Below are 16,817 nucleotides of genomic sequence, written 5' to 3'. Positions count from 1 at the left end.
GTATCATGTATGGTAACTGGCTAGTTTTTCATTTTTTGGGAGGAAACTGATAGGCTGTTAATGCTACTTCCTTGGTTCACTCATCAGCAGACATGTTAAATGAGAAGATACAGTTTGGGCAGCACAAAGAAAAGGAAGGATATTTCTCATGGACCCTAATATTTGTTGAATAATTGGTCTCCAAGAATGGAGCTGAAGGGGAAGACTTCATAGAAGAAGAGAAATCAAAGTAAAAATATTAGAACAGGAGAAGATAAAAAGACTACAAACATCATTGAACCTGCAACTGAATAGGAAAAGAGTAACCAAAGTTAGCATTGATCTCTAAAGAGTGAGCCTGGGATATTGATCATGTAAAATATATAAATGGGTGGAAACTTTGAAAAGATATTCTGTATCTTTTAATTTCTTGCTTTTATCAGTCATGGCATAGATTATACGAGCAGGAAGGTATGTTGAACCTGTACAGAACGTTGGTTAGGCCACAGCTTGGTTAGTTCCCCTACTAATCCTAACCCATCCTGATTTGGAAATATATTGTCCTTCCTTCGCTGTCACAAAGTCAAAATCTAGAGTATGATGTACACTTTTGGCCCCCTTCCTTGAGAAAATATTTAATTATTTTAGAAGTAGTTTAGAGAAGATTCACTCATCTCTTTCCTGGATAAAGGGTTTAATCTTATTTTTAAAATTGGCATAGGTTAGGCCTATATCCTTTGGAGTTTAAAGAATCAGTGGCAGTCTTATTAAAAATATAAGATCCTGAGGGGACTTGAGAGGGTGGGTATCTGGAGGTGTTCCTCTCTTAGAGGAGACTGAAATTAGGAGGCATTGTTTAAGAATAAGAGAATCCCTTTTAAGGCCAAGATTAGAGGATTTTGTTTTTCTGTGAAAGAGTCATTAGAGTGTGCAGTTGTCTTACCCAGAAGATAACGGAGGCTGGGTCTTTAAATTTATTCAAAGATGAGGTAGATACATTCTTGATAGACGAGGAAGTCCGAGTTAAGGGGTGGGGGTTTAGAAGTCAGGAAAATGGAACTGAGACCACAGCCAGATGAATCTTGATCTTATTGAATAATGGAGCAGGCTGTTCAGGCTAAATGGGCATCTACTTGCTCTTACAGTATGATGTGAAATCTTCGGGTTTTTTTCTCAACAGTTCTAATGATTAATATCTATATTTCTTGTGTCAGTTCTACGGTCCGAACTTTTCTTATAATCCACCTTGTATTTAAAAGACAAATATTAACATGAATTCTGGTCATTACAAGTGTTGCACTTTTCATACAACTTTGTTGTGAGTTGCAAAGCTTTACCATTCATTGCAGCGACTTGAGTAATCATCAAAAGAAAAGCTTTTTGTGGGAAGTAAATTATTTTTGCTGGCTTGGCAGTTGTTGCGAGAAGCATGAGAAAAGTGCTTGTCAGCTGAGTCTGAATTTTCATTTCCAGGTCAGAGGCACAGGGTCAGGGTATTTCCCAGTTCCACAAACCTGACCCGGGAAGATATGGCAAAGTTCTCTGTGAGTTGAGCAAAGAAATACCAGAATGAGTACAGGGCTGCCAGGTGTGGAAGTGGGCTTGGTGATAGGCCTGCCACAGTCAACAGAAGAGGAGCTGTGTATTGTTACCATAAATCCTGCACAAAGCAAGATCTTAAACCAATCATATTTTCTTACAGCAACACCAAAGAAGATACAATGTGTTACTATGGAAACAAAAGTGGCCAGGAGCCCAAAACACTGGAGCCAGGTTTGAGATTTTGTATTTGTTAATAAAATTAACTTTCTTAAATGCTGGGCAAGAACAGGTACAAAATGCAGAAATTGATCTTGTTCGAATTACACTCCTCCTCTCTGGAATCTGCACAATTGCAAACATTACAAAAATATTGCAATTTTCTGTCTAATTATACATCTAACCAAAACCTTAGCACGCAGCAGAAGATGGCTGTCATTCTGATCGACACCATAGAACTTCATGTTCAAGTTATCAAAACAGCAGCACATGTCTATACAAGTTAAAACTGAAAACCAGCTTCTGACAAGTTTGACAGTCACATCTGATCTATTCAGGACTGTTCTGGAGCACCCTAGACCAAAAAGCTACTCTCTGAACAGTTTCTGCACCATGCCATAGAGTCATAGAATTGCACAGCATGGAAACAGACCCTTCGGTCCAACTCATCCATGCCAACCAACCTAATCTAGTCCCATTTGCCAGTACTTGGCCCATATCCCTCAAAACCCTTCCTATTCATATACCCATCCAGATGCCTTTTAAATGATGCAATTGTACCAGTCTCCACTACATTCTGTGGCAGCTCATTCTATACATGCACCAACCTCTGTGTGAAAATGTTGCACCTTAGGTCCCTTTTATATCTTTTCCTTCTCACCCTAAACCTATGCCCTCTAGTTCTGGACTCCCCCACCTCAGGGAAAAGACTTTGTCTATTTATCTTATCCATGCCCCTCATGATTTTATAAACCTCCATAAGGTCACCCCTCAGCCTTTGATGCTTCAGCCTATTCAGCCTCTCCCTATAGCTCAAATCCTCCAACCCTGGCGACATTCTTGTAAACCTTTTCTGTAGCCTTTCAAGTTTCACAACATCCTTCCAATAGGAAGGAGACCAGAATTGCAGGTAATATTCCAAGAGTGGCCTAACCAACGTCCTGTACAACATGACCTCCCAACTTCTATAGTCAATGCTCTGACCAATAAAGGAAAGCATACCAAACACCTTCCTCACTATCCTATCTACCTGCAACTGTACTTTCAAGGAGCTATAAATCTGCACTCCAAGGTCTCTTTGTTCAGCAACACTCCACAGGACCTTACCTTAAGTGCATAAGTCTTGCTAAGATTTGCTTTCCCAAAATGCAGCACCTCACATTTATCTAAATTAATCTCCATCTGCCACTCCTCAGCCCATTGACACATCTGATCAAGAATCCCGTTGTAATCTGAGGTTGTCCACTACACCACCAATTTTGGTGTCGTCTGCAAATTCCTATGTTCATATCCAAATCATTTATGTAAATGACGAAAAGTAGTGGACCCAGCATCGATCCTTGTGGCACTCCACAGGTCACAGGCCTCCTGTCTAAAAAACAACCCTCCACCACCACCCTCTGTCTCCTACCTTCAAGCCAGTTCTGTATCTAAATGGCTAGTTCTCCCTGTATTCCATGAGATCTAACTTTGCTAAGCAGTCTCCCATGGGGAATCTTGTCGAATGCCTTACTGAAGTCCATATAGATCATGTCAACCACTCTGCCCTCATCAATCCTCTTTGTTACCTTTTCAAAAAATTCTCTCAAGCTTGTGAGACATGATTTCCCACGCACAAAGCAATGTTGACTATCCCTAATCAGTCCTTGCCTTTCCAAATATGTGTAAATCCTGTCCCTCAGGATTCCCTCCAATAACTTGCCCACCACCGCGTCAGGCTCACCAGTCTATAGTTCTCTGCCTTGTCCTTATCACTTTCTTAGGTAATGGTACCACATTAGCCAACCTCCAGTCTTTTGGCACCTCACCTGTGACTATCAATGATACAAATATCTCAGCAAGGGGCCCAGAAATCACTTTCCTAGCTTCCCACAGAGTTCTAGGGTGCACCTGATCAGGTCCTAGGGATTTATCCACCTTTATGCGTTTCAAAATATCCAGTACTTCCTCGACTGTCACATGAACATTTTTCAAGATGTCACCATCTATTTCCCTACATTCTATATCTTCCATGTCCTTCTCCACAGTAAATACTGATGCAAAATACTCACTTAGTATCTTCCCCCATCTCCTGTGGCTCCACACAAAGGTTGCCTTGCTGATCTTTGAGGGGCTCTAGTCTCTCCCTAGTTACCCTTTTGTCCTTAATGTATTTGTAAAAACCCTTTGGATTCTCCTTAATCCTGTGATGTTGAAACTTATGTTCTTGTAATGCCCTGTAATTCTTATCCATAGTCTGTCGTGATGTTGCTGACATCTCTGGACTAATTATATTTTTAATGTAATTAATCTCATCACCTTTGAGCTGGAGAGGGTAAATGATCATCAAAGTTCATGCCCTGAAAGCTTCATTTGAAAGTAGATTCATCGAGATATTTGAAAAGAAGTGACTTGTTTATTATGTTCCTCAAGATCAGTAGTCTCTTGGACACAGTCTATATTCAATGCAGTAAGGTACATAGCTGCAGTTACCCACAAAGTTTTAAACGGCAGTAAACATGGAGATTATTTTAATACATGCAGATTTTGTGTATTTCTGTAGATTTGTTTTTAGAGTACATTTTATGAAGATTCTGTACCATAATGGCCAGAGATGGATGAATCAGGAGGCTAAATGCTTATTTGAAGGAAGGGTGAGAATGGGTACAGGCATATGTTGAAAATTACTATTTCTGAAGAGTGTCATGTCAAAATTATACATGCATTTGGAAAGGAAAGGACTGATTAAGAATAGTCAGCATGGCTTTGTGTGTGGGAAATTGTGACTCACAAACTTGATTGAGTTTGGTGAAGAGGTGACCAAGTAAATAGATGAAGGCAAAGCAGTAGACATTGTCTTCATGGACTTTAGCAAGGCCTTCAATATATGATAGACTGATTAGTAAGATTAGATTACATGGAATCCAGGGAGAGATAGCCAATTGAATACAAAATTGGCTTGATGGTAGAAGACAGAGGGTAATAGTAGAAGATTGTTGCTCAGACTGGTGTTCTGTAACCAGTGGTGTGTGCCACAAGGATCGGTGCTGGGTCCACTGTTGTTTGTCATTTATATGAACGATTTGGATGAGAATATAGGAAGCTTGCAGATGACACCAAAATTAGTGTTAAATTGGGCAGTGAAGAACGTTATCAAAGAATACAGCAAGATCTTGATCAATCTGATCATTGGGTTGAGGAATGGCAAATGGAACTTAAATGCAAAACTCATATTTATATAAATTTTGTGAGACAAACCAGGGCAGAACTTGCACAATTAATGGTAGGGCCCTGGTGAGTGTTGTTGAACAAAGAGACCAAGGGTAGCAGCATAATTCCTTGAAAGTCCTACCTCTGGTGAAGCAAGAGTTTGGCATAGTTGCCTTCATTGGTCAGAGTATGATTACAGGAGTTGAGATGTCATGTTATAGCTGTACAAGATATTAGTAAGGCCTCATTTGGATTACTGCTTACAATTTTGGTTGCCTTACTATAAGAAGGATGTTATTAAACTGGAAGGAGTGTAGACAAGGATGTTACTGAGACTGGAGGGCTTGAGTTATAAGGAAAGGTTGGATAGATTGAGGTTTTTTTCTCTAGAACGTAGGAGACTGAGGGCTGACCTTATAGAGGTTTATAAAATCATGATAAAGTGAGTAGTCGAGGTTTTTTCCCCAAGGTAAAGGAGTACAAAACTAGACAGCATTACTTTAAATTGAGAGGAAAAAATTTAAAATGGACCTGAGGGACAACTCTTTCACATAGAGGGTAGTACATATATGGAACAAGCTGCAAGAGGAAGTGGTAGAGGCAAGTACTTTTATAAAAATTAAAGATACTTAGAAAGGTACATGGATAAGATAGGTTTGGAGGGATATGGGTCAAATGCAACCAAATGGGACTAGTTCAGTTTAGGAAAACTGGTCAGCAAGGAAGAGTTGGGCAGAAGGATCTGTTTCCATGCTACATGACTTTATGACTCTACCATTCCTGGAATATTACACAATTTTGGAAGGCATGAGGATGGGGTACCAGGAATCCACTTGCCTCCAATCAGCTGCCCAGTAAGATTCTTGAGGATCTTGTTATTAGGCCAGGGAGTGCCTTAATGTAATTTTTAATTTAGCAATCTCCAAACCCAAGCACTGTATTGGACCTTAGTACGTACCTGTCAGGTTCAATGCAGGGGCCTGAAAAGACTTTTTAACTCGGGCAATTTTTTATCCCGCAGGGGTTTCACAATGAGACACAATACTGCTTGGCTAGTCCTTTCGCCACTTCTTTGGGCCTGAAGGTTTCTGACCCTCCAAAGTTCTTCTTCCTCTCTTGTGCAAGACAGTGCCAGAACCCCACCACGGAGGCCATTTTTCTTTGCTTCAACAGGCATTTTCTGTCCCCATGCAAAGCTCAACACTATTAGTTGGGTATCATATTTACCTCTATATTAAATAGGAGGTGAAGATTTTGATATTACATCATTTGATCTGTTCGGGTCCAAATCCCAAATTGAAAATCAACCCACCAAAATCTTCAGTGCTAGTAATATCAAAATCTTCACCTCCTATTTAATATTGAGGTGAGCAGTTCTTCTTGGTGACCAGATAACTGTGAATAATAGAAACATACAGTACAGAAGAGGCTCTTGGGTATCGCTTCTGTACCACCAAAAATATACTACCACCAGGTCCCACTTTCCTGCACGAGACTCATCTCCTTGAATTAAGACTCTAAATTCTCATCCAAGTACTATTTAAAGGTTGTGAGGTTTCTTGCCTCAGGCACACCATTAGACAGTGCAGTTCAATCACCTACCAAGCTTTGGGTGAAAAAGTATTTAATCAAATACTCTCAGCCCCCCAGCCCACAAGCCTCATTCCTGATGAAGGGTCTATACCCGAAACATTGATTCTCCTGCTCCTCGGTTGCTGCCTGACCTACTGTGCTTTTCCAGCACCACACACTGCTCTTATACTATAGCCAAGAATGATAAAGACAAGCACCCCATATGCTTTCTTAATTAACCTGCTCTGCCACCTTCAGGGAACTGTGAGCAAGCACCCCAAGATCCCTCTGACTTTCCTGGTGTCTGCCATTCATTGAGTATTCCCTCATTTTGTTCTTTCTTCCAATAGACACCACTGTACATTTATCAGGGTTAAATTTCATCAGCCACTGATCTGCCCATCTGACCATTTATATCCTCCTGGGAACTAATGCCTTTCTCTTCACTGTCAATCACCCATTTAATATATGTGTCTTCCACAAACTTATTTAACTTCCCCTACCATGTTCTCATAAACATAATTTATGAATATCACAAACAATAAGGGACCCAGCACTGATCCCTGTGGTATGCCACTGTTCACTGGCTCCAGCCACACAAACAGCATTCCGCTATAAGCCTCCGTCTCCTGTCAGGAAGACAATCTTAGATCCAACTTGCTAAGTTAACCTGGATCCAATGAGTTTCTGACTTCTTTATCATTTTTCCTTATGGGGCCTTGTCAAAGACCTTGCTGAAAGCCACATAAACGACATGAACTGTCCCACCTTCATTCAAGTGCTTGGTTATCTCCTCAAATTTCCACTCGATTTGTGAGGCAAGACCTTCCTCTGACAAAGCCATGCTGACAATCAAAAGTGTTGTTGCAATGATCAAGTCACATTTCTGAAACTGTTTTCATTGGTGGGACCAATGAGCTCATTACTGGTTCCAGGATCTTGAGAAGAGTAGCTATCAGGAAAGGCTGGAATGTTGGCATTTTGTTTGAGCTAGCAAGGGGTCTTTGGTGATGTACACGGCTTCTGCAGTCAGTTAGATTCACGGAATCTTTTTAATTTCACTTTTCTTTTAACATCTCTAGGTATTTATGGGCTTTCAAACAGCCTTCTTGAGACTCCATGGAAGAAACTTGTTTATGGAAAAAAGCTTTTCACAGATACAATTAAACAATGCAATGAACTTTCTCCAGAGAGCTTAGTGGAAGAACTCATCAATATGCTGAACAATGAGGAGTTGTAAGTACTATTGGCAATGTTTGTCTTAAAGCTGGTTTAAATATGTAAATATCAAAAATGAAATAGTAACTGCTTAAGTGGCCAGTTTGATACAGTACTACCATTTGTAGTATGAAACTAAAGAGAGAAGGCTTAACTTTGACCATCAGTTATAATTGATCTCAGGCAACGCAAAAAAAGAGCTGCAAAACTAGCCTTAACACACATGGACTGTAAAGAGAAACTCAGGCATTGCTTCCCCATCTGATCATATTTTCATTGCTGTCTGAAAAATGTATGTGACCACAAGGGCTGACCAGGATTAGACTTAGCTGTGATGATCTTTGTCACAGAATAGGGATCATGGATAAGGCTGTCCAATGTAACAGTCATCATCTGAGTGAGATACATGAGAGTAAAAAAGACCACTCTTTTTATCTCTACTCCCTGCCTTTTACCAGTCAGCCAATATTCTTTCATGTCAGTACCTTACTCATAACACCATGCTCTTGTCTTATTTAATAGCTTCCTGTGCAAAATTGTCACAGGGCTTCTGAAAATCCATTACATCCACTGGCTCTCCTTTGTCTGACTTGCGTATTACCTCCTCAATAAATTCTAACAGATTTGGCATGCATGACCTCCCCTTGATGATGCTGTGCTGACTCAGCCCTACTTTGCTATGCACTTGCAAGTACTCTGCAATCTCATCCTCAGTAATGAACTCCAAAATCTTACCAATGACTGAGGTAAAGCTAATCAGCCTATAATTTCCCATCTATTGTCTCCCTCTCTTCTAGGGAGTGAATAGGGTCCCTTGAAGATCAGCAAGGAAGCTTATATGTGAAACTGCAGGAGATGGGAGAGAAAGTAAATGAATATTTTGCATTAGTTTTCACTGTGGAGAAGGATATGGAAGACAAAGAACATGGGGAAATAAATAGCAACATCTTGAAAAATGTCCATATTACAGAGGAGGAGGTACCGGACATCTTAAAATGCATAGAAGTGGATAAATCCCCAAGATCTGATCAGATATACCCTAGACCTCTGTGGAAAGCTGGAAAAGTGATTGCTGGGCTTCTTTCTGAGATATTTGTACATTCAGTAGCCACAGGCGAGGTGCTGGAGAGCTGCAGATTGGCTAACATGGTGCCACTATTTAAGATAGGTGGTAAGGAAAAGCCAGGGAACTATAGACCATTGAATCTTACATCAGTGGTGGCAAGTTGTTGGAGGAAATCCTGAGGGACAGAATTTACGTGTTTTTGGAAAAGCAAAGACTGATTAGGGATAGTCTTTGTGCATGTGAAATCATGTCTCATGAACTTCAATGTGTTTTTTGAAGAAGTAACAAAGAGATTTGTTGAGAGCAGAGCAGTGGATGTGATCTATATTGACTTCAGTAAGGCATTCAACAAGGTTCCTTGTGATGGGCTGGTTAGCAAGGTTAGATCACACAGTATAGAGGGATAACTAGCTATTTGGATACAGAATTTGCTCAAATGTAGATGACAGAGAATGGTGGAGGAGGTTGCTTTTCAGACTGGTGTGCCATAAGGATCGGTGCTTTTCATCATTTATATAAATGATTTGCATGTGAACATAGGAGTTGTGGTTAATAAGTTTGCAGATTACACCAAAATTGGAGATATAGTGGACAGCGAAGAAGGTTACCTCAGAGTACAACGGAGTCTTGATGAGATGAGCCAATGGGCAAGGAGTGGCAGATGGAGTTTAATTTATATAAAAGTGAGGTGCTGCATTTTGGAAAGGCAAATCAGGGCAGGACTTAAACACTTAATGGCAAGTTCCTAGGGAGTGTTGCTGAACAAAGAGACCTTGGAATGAAAGTTCATAGTTCCTACAACATTGAATCCCAAGTAGATAGGATAATGAAGAAGGCATTTGGTATGCTTGCCTATATTGGTCAGTGCTTGCAGTTCTGGTCTCCCTGCTCCCTGGATGTTGTGAAACATGAAAGGATTCAGAAAAAATCTACAAAGATGTTGCCAGGGTTGGAGGATTGAGCTATAGGGAGAGGCTGAACAGACTGGGGCTATTCTCCCTGGAGCAACAGAGGCTGAGGGGTGACCTTAGAGTTTTGTAAAATCAAGAAGGGCATGGATAGTGTTAATAGATACGCTTTTTTTCCCTGGGGTGGGAGAGTCCACAACTACAGGACATAGGTTTAAAATGAGAGGAGAAAGTTTGGAAAGGGACCAAAGGGGCAACTTTTTCACACAAAGGGTGTTGCATATATGGAATAAGCTGTCGGAGGAAGTGGTCGAGGCTGGTACAATTACAACATTTAAAAGGCCTGTGGACGGGTATGTGAATAGAAATGGTTTCGAGGTATATGGGCCAAATAAGACTAGATTAATTTAGGATATTTGGTTGGCATGGATGAGTTGGGCCGAAGAGTATGTTTCCAGCTGAATATTCTGTGACTCTATAACCTCTGCTAAACCCTCCCCTCTTTAACTTTTTCCATAATTTTCCATATAACTGAACCCAGCCCCTTACTATTCAGTTGAAATCCCAATCTACAGCCCTACTTATGCAATTCGCCAGCACTCTGGTCCCAGCATGATTCAGGCATAGCCCATCCCATTAGAACAGCTCCCTCTTTCCCCAGTTGGCTAATGTCCTGTGAATTCAAACCTCTTTCTCCCACATCAGTCTTTGAGCCATGCATTTACTTCTTTTATCTTGTTGACCCTGTGTGAATTTGCTCATGGCTCTGCTTGCAGTTTAGAGGTGATTACATTTTTGGGGTTCTGGTTTTTAATTTAACCCTTCAGCTCCACTCATTTCCTCAGTAGAACCACTCTCCTCTTTCTGCCTATATCACTGGTACCTACATGGACCATGACAACTGGATCCTTCCCCTTACACTTGAAGTTCCTCTACAGCCCAGATGAGATATCCTGAACCCGGACATCAGGCAAGCAACACAGCCTTCAGGACTCTCGATCATGGCCACAGAGAATTGTGTCTATTCCTTGGGCTATACTATACCTGATTATAATTTCATTTATTTTTTCTCCCCACTGTTGAATGGCTCCCTGTACCAGAGGTAAGTCTGCTCATACTCCCTTAAGCCACTCTCCGCCCCAAAGGGAGCAAGAATCTCAAACCTGTTCAATAAGCTCAATGGCTAAAGCTCCTTCAGCACTACCTCCTGGATCTTTCTACTTACCTTGTATGCCCTCCTGAATAAATTCAAGTCAGTTAATCTAAGGGGTATGACTGTCACCTGAAATGCAGCACCCAAGTAAATTTTCCCCTCCCGCATGTGCCTCAGTGTTTGAAGCTCAGACTCCAGCTCATCAATTCTGAACCAGAGTTTCTCACACCACCAACACTTGCTATAGATGTGGTCACTATGAACCACAATGGGATCCACCAGCTCCCACATCATGCAGTTACAACATTACACCTGGCCCGGCATCGCTATTTTAATTACTTTGTTTTTAATTTAATTTTTTAAAGTTTCATATTGGTCTTTTAGTTTGCAGTCTGTAAATATTTCCCTATTCCCCTTTAATCTGAGTGTAACCTTTATTAAATCATCAAATCAGTAAGCTATCACCAACCAATGAACTTATAGTGTACCCGTGATGTCACTCGTTTGTGCTGAACCCCCAATCCTGGGCTTCAATTTACCCTATTTAAAAAAAAACCTTACAAACTGAAAAAAATCAAGTGAAAACACCTCTTCCCTTCTACACCGAATTCTCATACTGCCTCCAAATTCCCCAAACTATATACTCACTCAAGGTATCTCTTATTCTGGATTTGAACTCTCTTTCCTGACCTTACAAAGCTGAAAGCTGCATGAGGTTCTCTCACAAATGCAAGGCAATTTGAAGCTGCAAATGCTGAATTCCAGCCTTCACTGAATTGAATTGAATTTATTGTCATGTGTACTGAGGCACAGTAAAAAGCTTTGTTTTGCGAGTAATACAGGCAGATCACATAGTTAAGTAGCATAGATAAGTAAATAATAGATAAACAGCGACAAAACGAAAAGATAGGTACAGGCGAATGCTAAGAGTTTGAGAGTCCATTCTGTATTCTAACAACAGTAAGGTAGAAACTATTGTGAAACAGCTGGTGCGAGTGTTCAGGCTTCTGTACGTTCTCCCTGATGGTAGAGGTTGTAGAAAAACATTGCCAGGGTGGATGGATCTCTGAAAATGCTGGTGGCCTTTCCTTGACAGCGGGCCTGGAAGATGAATTCTATAGATGGGAGGTGGCCTTTGTGATTATCCGGGCTGAGTTCACCACTCTCTGTAACCGTCTCCGATCTTGAATGGTACAGTTGCCATACCAGGTAATGATAATTCCAGACAGAATGCTCTCGATGGCATAACCTATAAAAGTTGGCAAGGGTATTTGCCATCATGCCAAATTTTCTCAGGAAGAAGAGACGTTGTTGGACCTTTGTAACCAGTGCATCCACATTAAGAGTGCAAGAAAGCTTGTTGTTGATGACCAATCCCAGGAGCTTGACGCTGTCACTCGTTCCACCTCTGTGCTGTTAATGTGTAGGGGGGCATGAGTAACATCTCGCTGAATATCAATAATGAGTTCCTTGGTTTTGCCGGCATTGAGAGCTAGGTTGTTCACAGTGCACCGTTTTTCCAGGTCTTCCACCTCCCGTGTGTAGTCTGTTTCATCGCCATCTGAGATTCAACTGCCTGTGGTTGTGTCATCAGCAAACTTCTAAATGGCATTAATCAACTCCAGCCTCACTACTCTTGACCCACTCCAATTTGTCTATCGGACCAACAGGTCCATGTCAGATGCCATATCGCTTGCTCTTCACTCCTCCCTGGAACATCTTGACACCAAGAACAGCTACATAAGAATCCTACTCATTGACTACAGTTACTATTAGTCTGACATTTGGCGACTCAGTCATGGGTATACAGTGAGTACAGTAGGGAGCTGAGTATGCATCCCTGGGGGGGCTCCAGTGTTGAGTGTTAGTGAGGATGAAATATTGTCCCAATCTTCACTGATTGTGGCATGTGGATCAGGAAACTGAGGATCCAGTTACAGAGAGTGGGGTTTAGACCGAGATCACTAAGTTTAGTAATTAGTCTCAAGGAGATAATAGTGTTGACGGCTTAACTGTAGTCAATGAGTAGGATTCTTATGTAGCTGTTCTTGATGTCAAGATGTTCTAGGGAAGAGTGAAGAACAAGTGATATGGCATCTGATGTGGATCTGTTGATCCAGTAGGCAAATTGGAGTGGGTCAAGAGTAGTAGTGAGGCTGGAGTTGATTAATGCCATGACCAGCCTTTCAAAGCACTTCATGACCACCGACGTTAGGGCCACTGGGCGGTAGTCATTGAGACATGCTGCATGAGCCGCCTTAGGCACAGGGATGATGTGGCTCTCTTGAAACAGGCAGGGACAGTGGCCTGCTGCAGGGAGAGGTTGAAGATGTTCAAGAAGACCTCTGCCAGTCGATCTGCACATGCTGAGTGCACGGCCTGGTACTCCGTCTGGTCCCATTGCTTTCCTTGGATTCACACAAAGGAAAACGAACCTGACCTCTGATGCAGTGACTGTTGAGCCGAAATTCTGCTCAAAGTGAGCATAGAAGGCGTTGAGACAATCTGGGAGGGATGTGTCATCTTGCACCATCTCTTTTTTAGAACCTGTGATGTCTATCAATCCTAGCCACAGTTGCCGGGTGTCTATCTGGGTCTAGAGTTTGGATCATAGTGTCTTAGTCACAGCGATATACAGCGCGGAAACTGACCCTTTGGTCCAACTTATCCATGCCAGACAGATATCCCAATCCAATCTAGTCCCACCTGCCAGCACCCAGCGCATATTTGTCCAAACCCTCCTATTCATGTACCCTTCCAGATGCCTTTTAAATGTTGCAATTATACTAGCCTCCACAACTTCCTCTGGCAGCTCGTTCCATACATGAATTGGTCTTTGGCTGTCTTAATGGCTATGCACAGGTCATACTTGGAGTCCTTATGTTTGAGTGGTCTTCTGATCTGAAGGCCTCACACCTGGTTTTTAGCAGGCTGTTTATGTCCTGATTCATCCAGGGTTTCCTGTTGGGGAGCAACTGGATTGACTTCCTCAGTATGCAGTCCTCCACACACTTGCTGATAAAGTCTGTGACGGTGGTGGCGTACTCGTCCAAGGTACCTGCGGAGTGTTTGAACATGGCCCAATCAGCCGATTCCAGACAGCACCGGAGTTGATCCTGTGCCTCCTCCGACCAGCACTGGACCTGTATCCGCAAGGGGGGTCTCCTGCTTGAGCTTTTGCCTGTAAGCCGGGAGAAGAAACACGGCATTGTGGTCAGAGTTCCTGAAATAAGGGCAGGGAATGGAGCGGTAGGCATCTTTCACAGTGGACTAAAATGTTCAGGCACCTGGCGGGGCAGGTAATGTTCTGGTTGTACTTGGGAAACACCTTCCTTAGATTGGCTTGATTGAAGTCACCAGTTACAATAAACAAGGCCTCGAGGTGTTCAGTCTCCTGGGTGTTAGTGGTGGAGTACAGTACAACTAGAGCTTCCTCAACCTTTGCTTGTGGCCGTATGTACACAGTAGTTAGTATAGTCATGGTAAATTCCTGTGGTAGATAGAAGGGGCAGCATTTGATGGTGAGGAATTCAAGGTTTGGGGAGCAATGGCCGCCCAGGGTTGTAACGAGATCACGGCTCAGCTTCCAGTGTGAACTGCGGGACTGCTGCGCACTCAGCTTCACAGAAACCTGGCTCAACCCATCCATTCCCAACTGCGCACATCAGACTGATGGTTTTTCTATCCATCGTACGGACCGTATAGCATCCTCGGGTAAGACAAAAGGTAGAGGGGTTTGCTTTTTAATCAACAACTTGTTGATTACATACGAAATTAAAAAGTAGACAAGAGACAATAGGTGCAGGAGTAGGCCATAATGCCCTTTGAGCCTGCACCACCATTCAATGTGATCATGGCTGATCATCCTTAATCACTGTCCTGTTCCTGCCTTATCTGCATAACCCTTGATTCCACTATCCTTGAGAGCTCTATCCAACTCTTTCTTAAACGAACCCAGAGGCTGGGCTCCACTGCCCTCTGGGGCAAAGCATTCCACACACCCACCACTCTCTGGGTGAAGAAATTTCTCCTCATCTCTGTCCTAAATGGTCTACTGCGTATTTTTAAGCTGTGTCCTCTGGTTCGGCACTCACCCATCAGCGGAAACATGTTTCCTGCCTCTAGAGTGTCCAATCCTTTAATAATCTTATATGTCTCAATCAGATCCCCTCTCAGTCTTCTAAACTCAAGGGTATACAAGCCCAGTCGCTCCAGTCTTTCAACGTAAGGTAGTCCCGCCATTCCAGGAATTGACCTCGTGAACCTCAATAGCCAGAATGTTTTTCCTCAAATTTGGAGACCAGAACTGCACACAATACTCCAGGTGTGGTCTCACCAGGGCCCTGTACAGCTGCAGAAGAACCTCTTTGCTTCTATACTCAATCCCTCTTGTTATGAAGGCCAGCATGCTATTAGCCTTCTTCACTATCTGCTGTACCTGCATGCTTACCTTCATTGACTGGTGTACAAGAACACCCAGATCTCTTTGTACTGCCCCTTTACCTAAATTGATTCCATTTAGGTAGTAATCTGCCTTCCTGTTCTTGCCACCAAAGTGGATAACCATACTGTTCGCCGAGCTGGGAATTTGTGTCTGGATTAGTGGTGCTGGAAGAGCACAGCAGTTCAGGCAGCATCCAAGGAGCAGCAAAATCGACATTTCAGGCAAAAGCCCTTCATCAGGAATAAAGGCAGTGAGCCTGAAGCGTGGAGAGATAAGCTAGAGGAGGGTGGGGGTGAGGAGAAAGTAGCATAGAGTACAATGGGTGAGTGGGGGAGGGGATGAAGTGATAGGTCAGGGAGGAGAGGGTGGAGTGGATAGGTGGAAAAGGAGATAGGAAGTAGGATAAGTCCGGACAAGTCATGGTGACAGTGCTGAGCTGGAAGTTTGGAACTAGGGTGAGGTGGGGGAAGGGAAAATGAGGAAACTGTTGAAGTTCACATTGATGCCCTGGGGTTGAAGTGCTCCGAGGCGGAAGATGAGGCGTTCTTCCTCCAGGCGTCTGGTGGTGAGGGAGCGGCAGTGAAGGAGGTCCAGGACCTCCATGTCCTCGGCAGAGTGGGAGGGGGAGTTGAATTGTTGGGCCACGAGGCGGTGTGGTTGATTGGTGCGGGTGTCCCGGAGATATTCCCTAAAGCACTCTGCTGGGAGGCCCCAGTCTCCCCAATGTAGAGGAGACCGCATCGGGAGCAACGGATACAATAAATGATATTAGTGGATGTGCAAGTAAAACTTTGATGGATGTGGAAGGCTCTTTTCTGGCCTTGGATGGAGGTGAGGGAAAACGTGTGGGCGCAGGTTTTACAGTTCCTGCGGTGGCAGGCGAAAGTGCCAGGATGGGAGGGTGGGTTGTAGGGGGGGCGTGGACCTGACCAGGAGGGAACGGTCTTTGCGGAAGGCGGAAAGGGGTGGGGAGGGAAATATATGCCTGGTGGTGGGGTCTTTTTGGAGGTGGCGGAAATGTTGGCGGATGATTTGGTTTATGCGAAGGTTGGTGGGGGTGGAAGGTGAGCACCAGGGGCGTTCTGTCCTTGTTACGGTTGGAGTGGTGGGGTCTGAGGGCGGAGGTGCAGGATGTGGACGAGATGTGTTGGAGGGCATCTTTAACCACGTGGGAAGGGAAATTGTGGTCTCTAAAGAAGGAGGCCATCTGGTGTGTTCTGTGGTGGAACTGGTCCTCCTGGGAGCAGATACGGCGGAGGCGGAGGAATTGGGAATATGGGATGGCATTTTTGCAAGAGGTAAGGTGGGAAGTGGTGTAATCCAGGTAGCTGTGGGAGTCGGTGGGTTTGTAAAAAATGTCAGTGTCAAGTCGGTCGTCATTAATGGAGATGGAGAGGTCCAGGAAGGGGAGGGAGCTGTCAGAGATGGTCCAGTTAAATTTAAGGTCAGGTGGAATGTGTTGGTGAAGTTGATGAATTGCTCAACCACCTCGCGGGAGCACGAGGTGGCGCTAATGCAGTCATCAATGTA

General features: G+C 43.2%; 1 protein-coding gene across 3 annotated transcripts in view; it reads left to right on the top strand.

Annotated features, from left to right (window-relative positions):
• The window catches only part of tango2 (transport and golgi organization 2 homolog (Drosophila)), a 214,006-nt gene that overhangs the window by 180,419 nt on the left and 16,770 nt on the right, over positions 1-16,817 (top strand). For all 3 annotated transcript variants that reach the window (XM_087999878.1, XM_087999876.1, XM_087999877.1), the window contains 2 exons: positions 1,682-1,752; positions 7,581-7,734. In XM_087999878.1, the coding sequence (XP_087856004.1) occupies positions 1,682-1,752; positions 7,581-7,734 (225 nt within the window). The remainder of the gene's footprint in view (positions 1-1,681; positions 1,753-7,580; positions 7,735-16,817) is intronic.

The sequence above is a fragment of the Chiloscyllium plagiosum genome, unplaced genomic scaffold (assembly GCF_037043375.1).
Source record: "Chiloscyllium plagiosum isolate Xiang-an unplaced genomic scaffold, Cpla_swu_hap1 HiC_scaffold_24, whole genome shotgun sequence".
Classification (NCBI taxonomy): domain Eukaryota; kingdom Metazoa; phylum Chordata; class Chondrichthyes; order Orectolobiformes; family Hemiscylliidae; genus Chiloscyllium; species Chiloscyllium plagiosum.
This window is presented reverse-complemented; position numbering and strand designations above follow the sequence as displayed.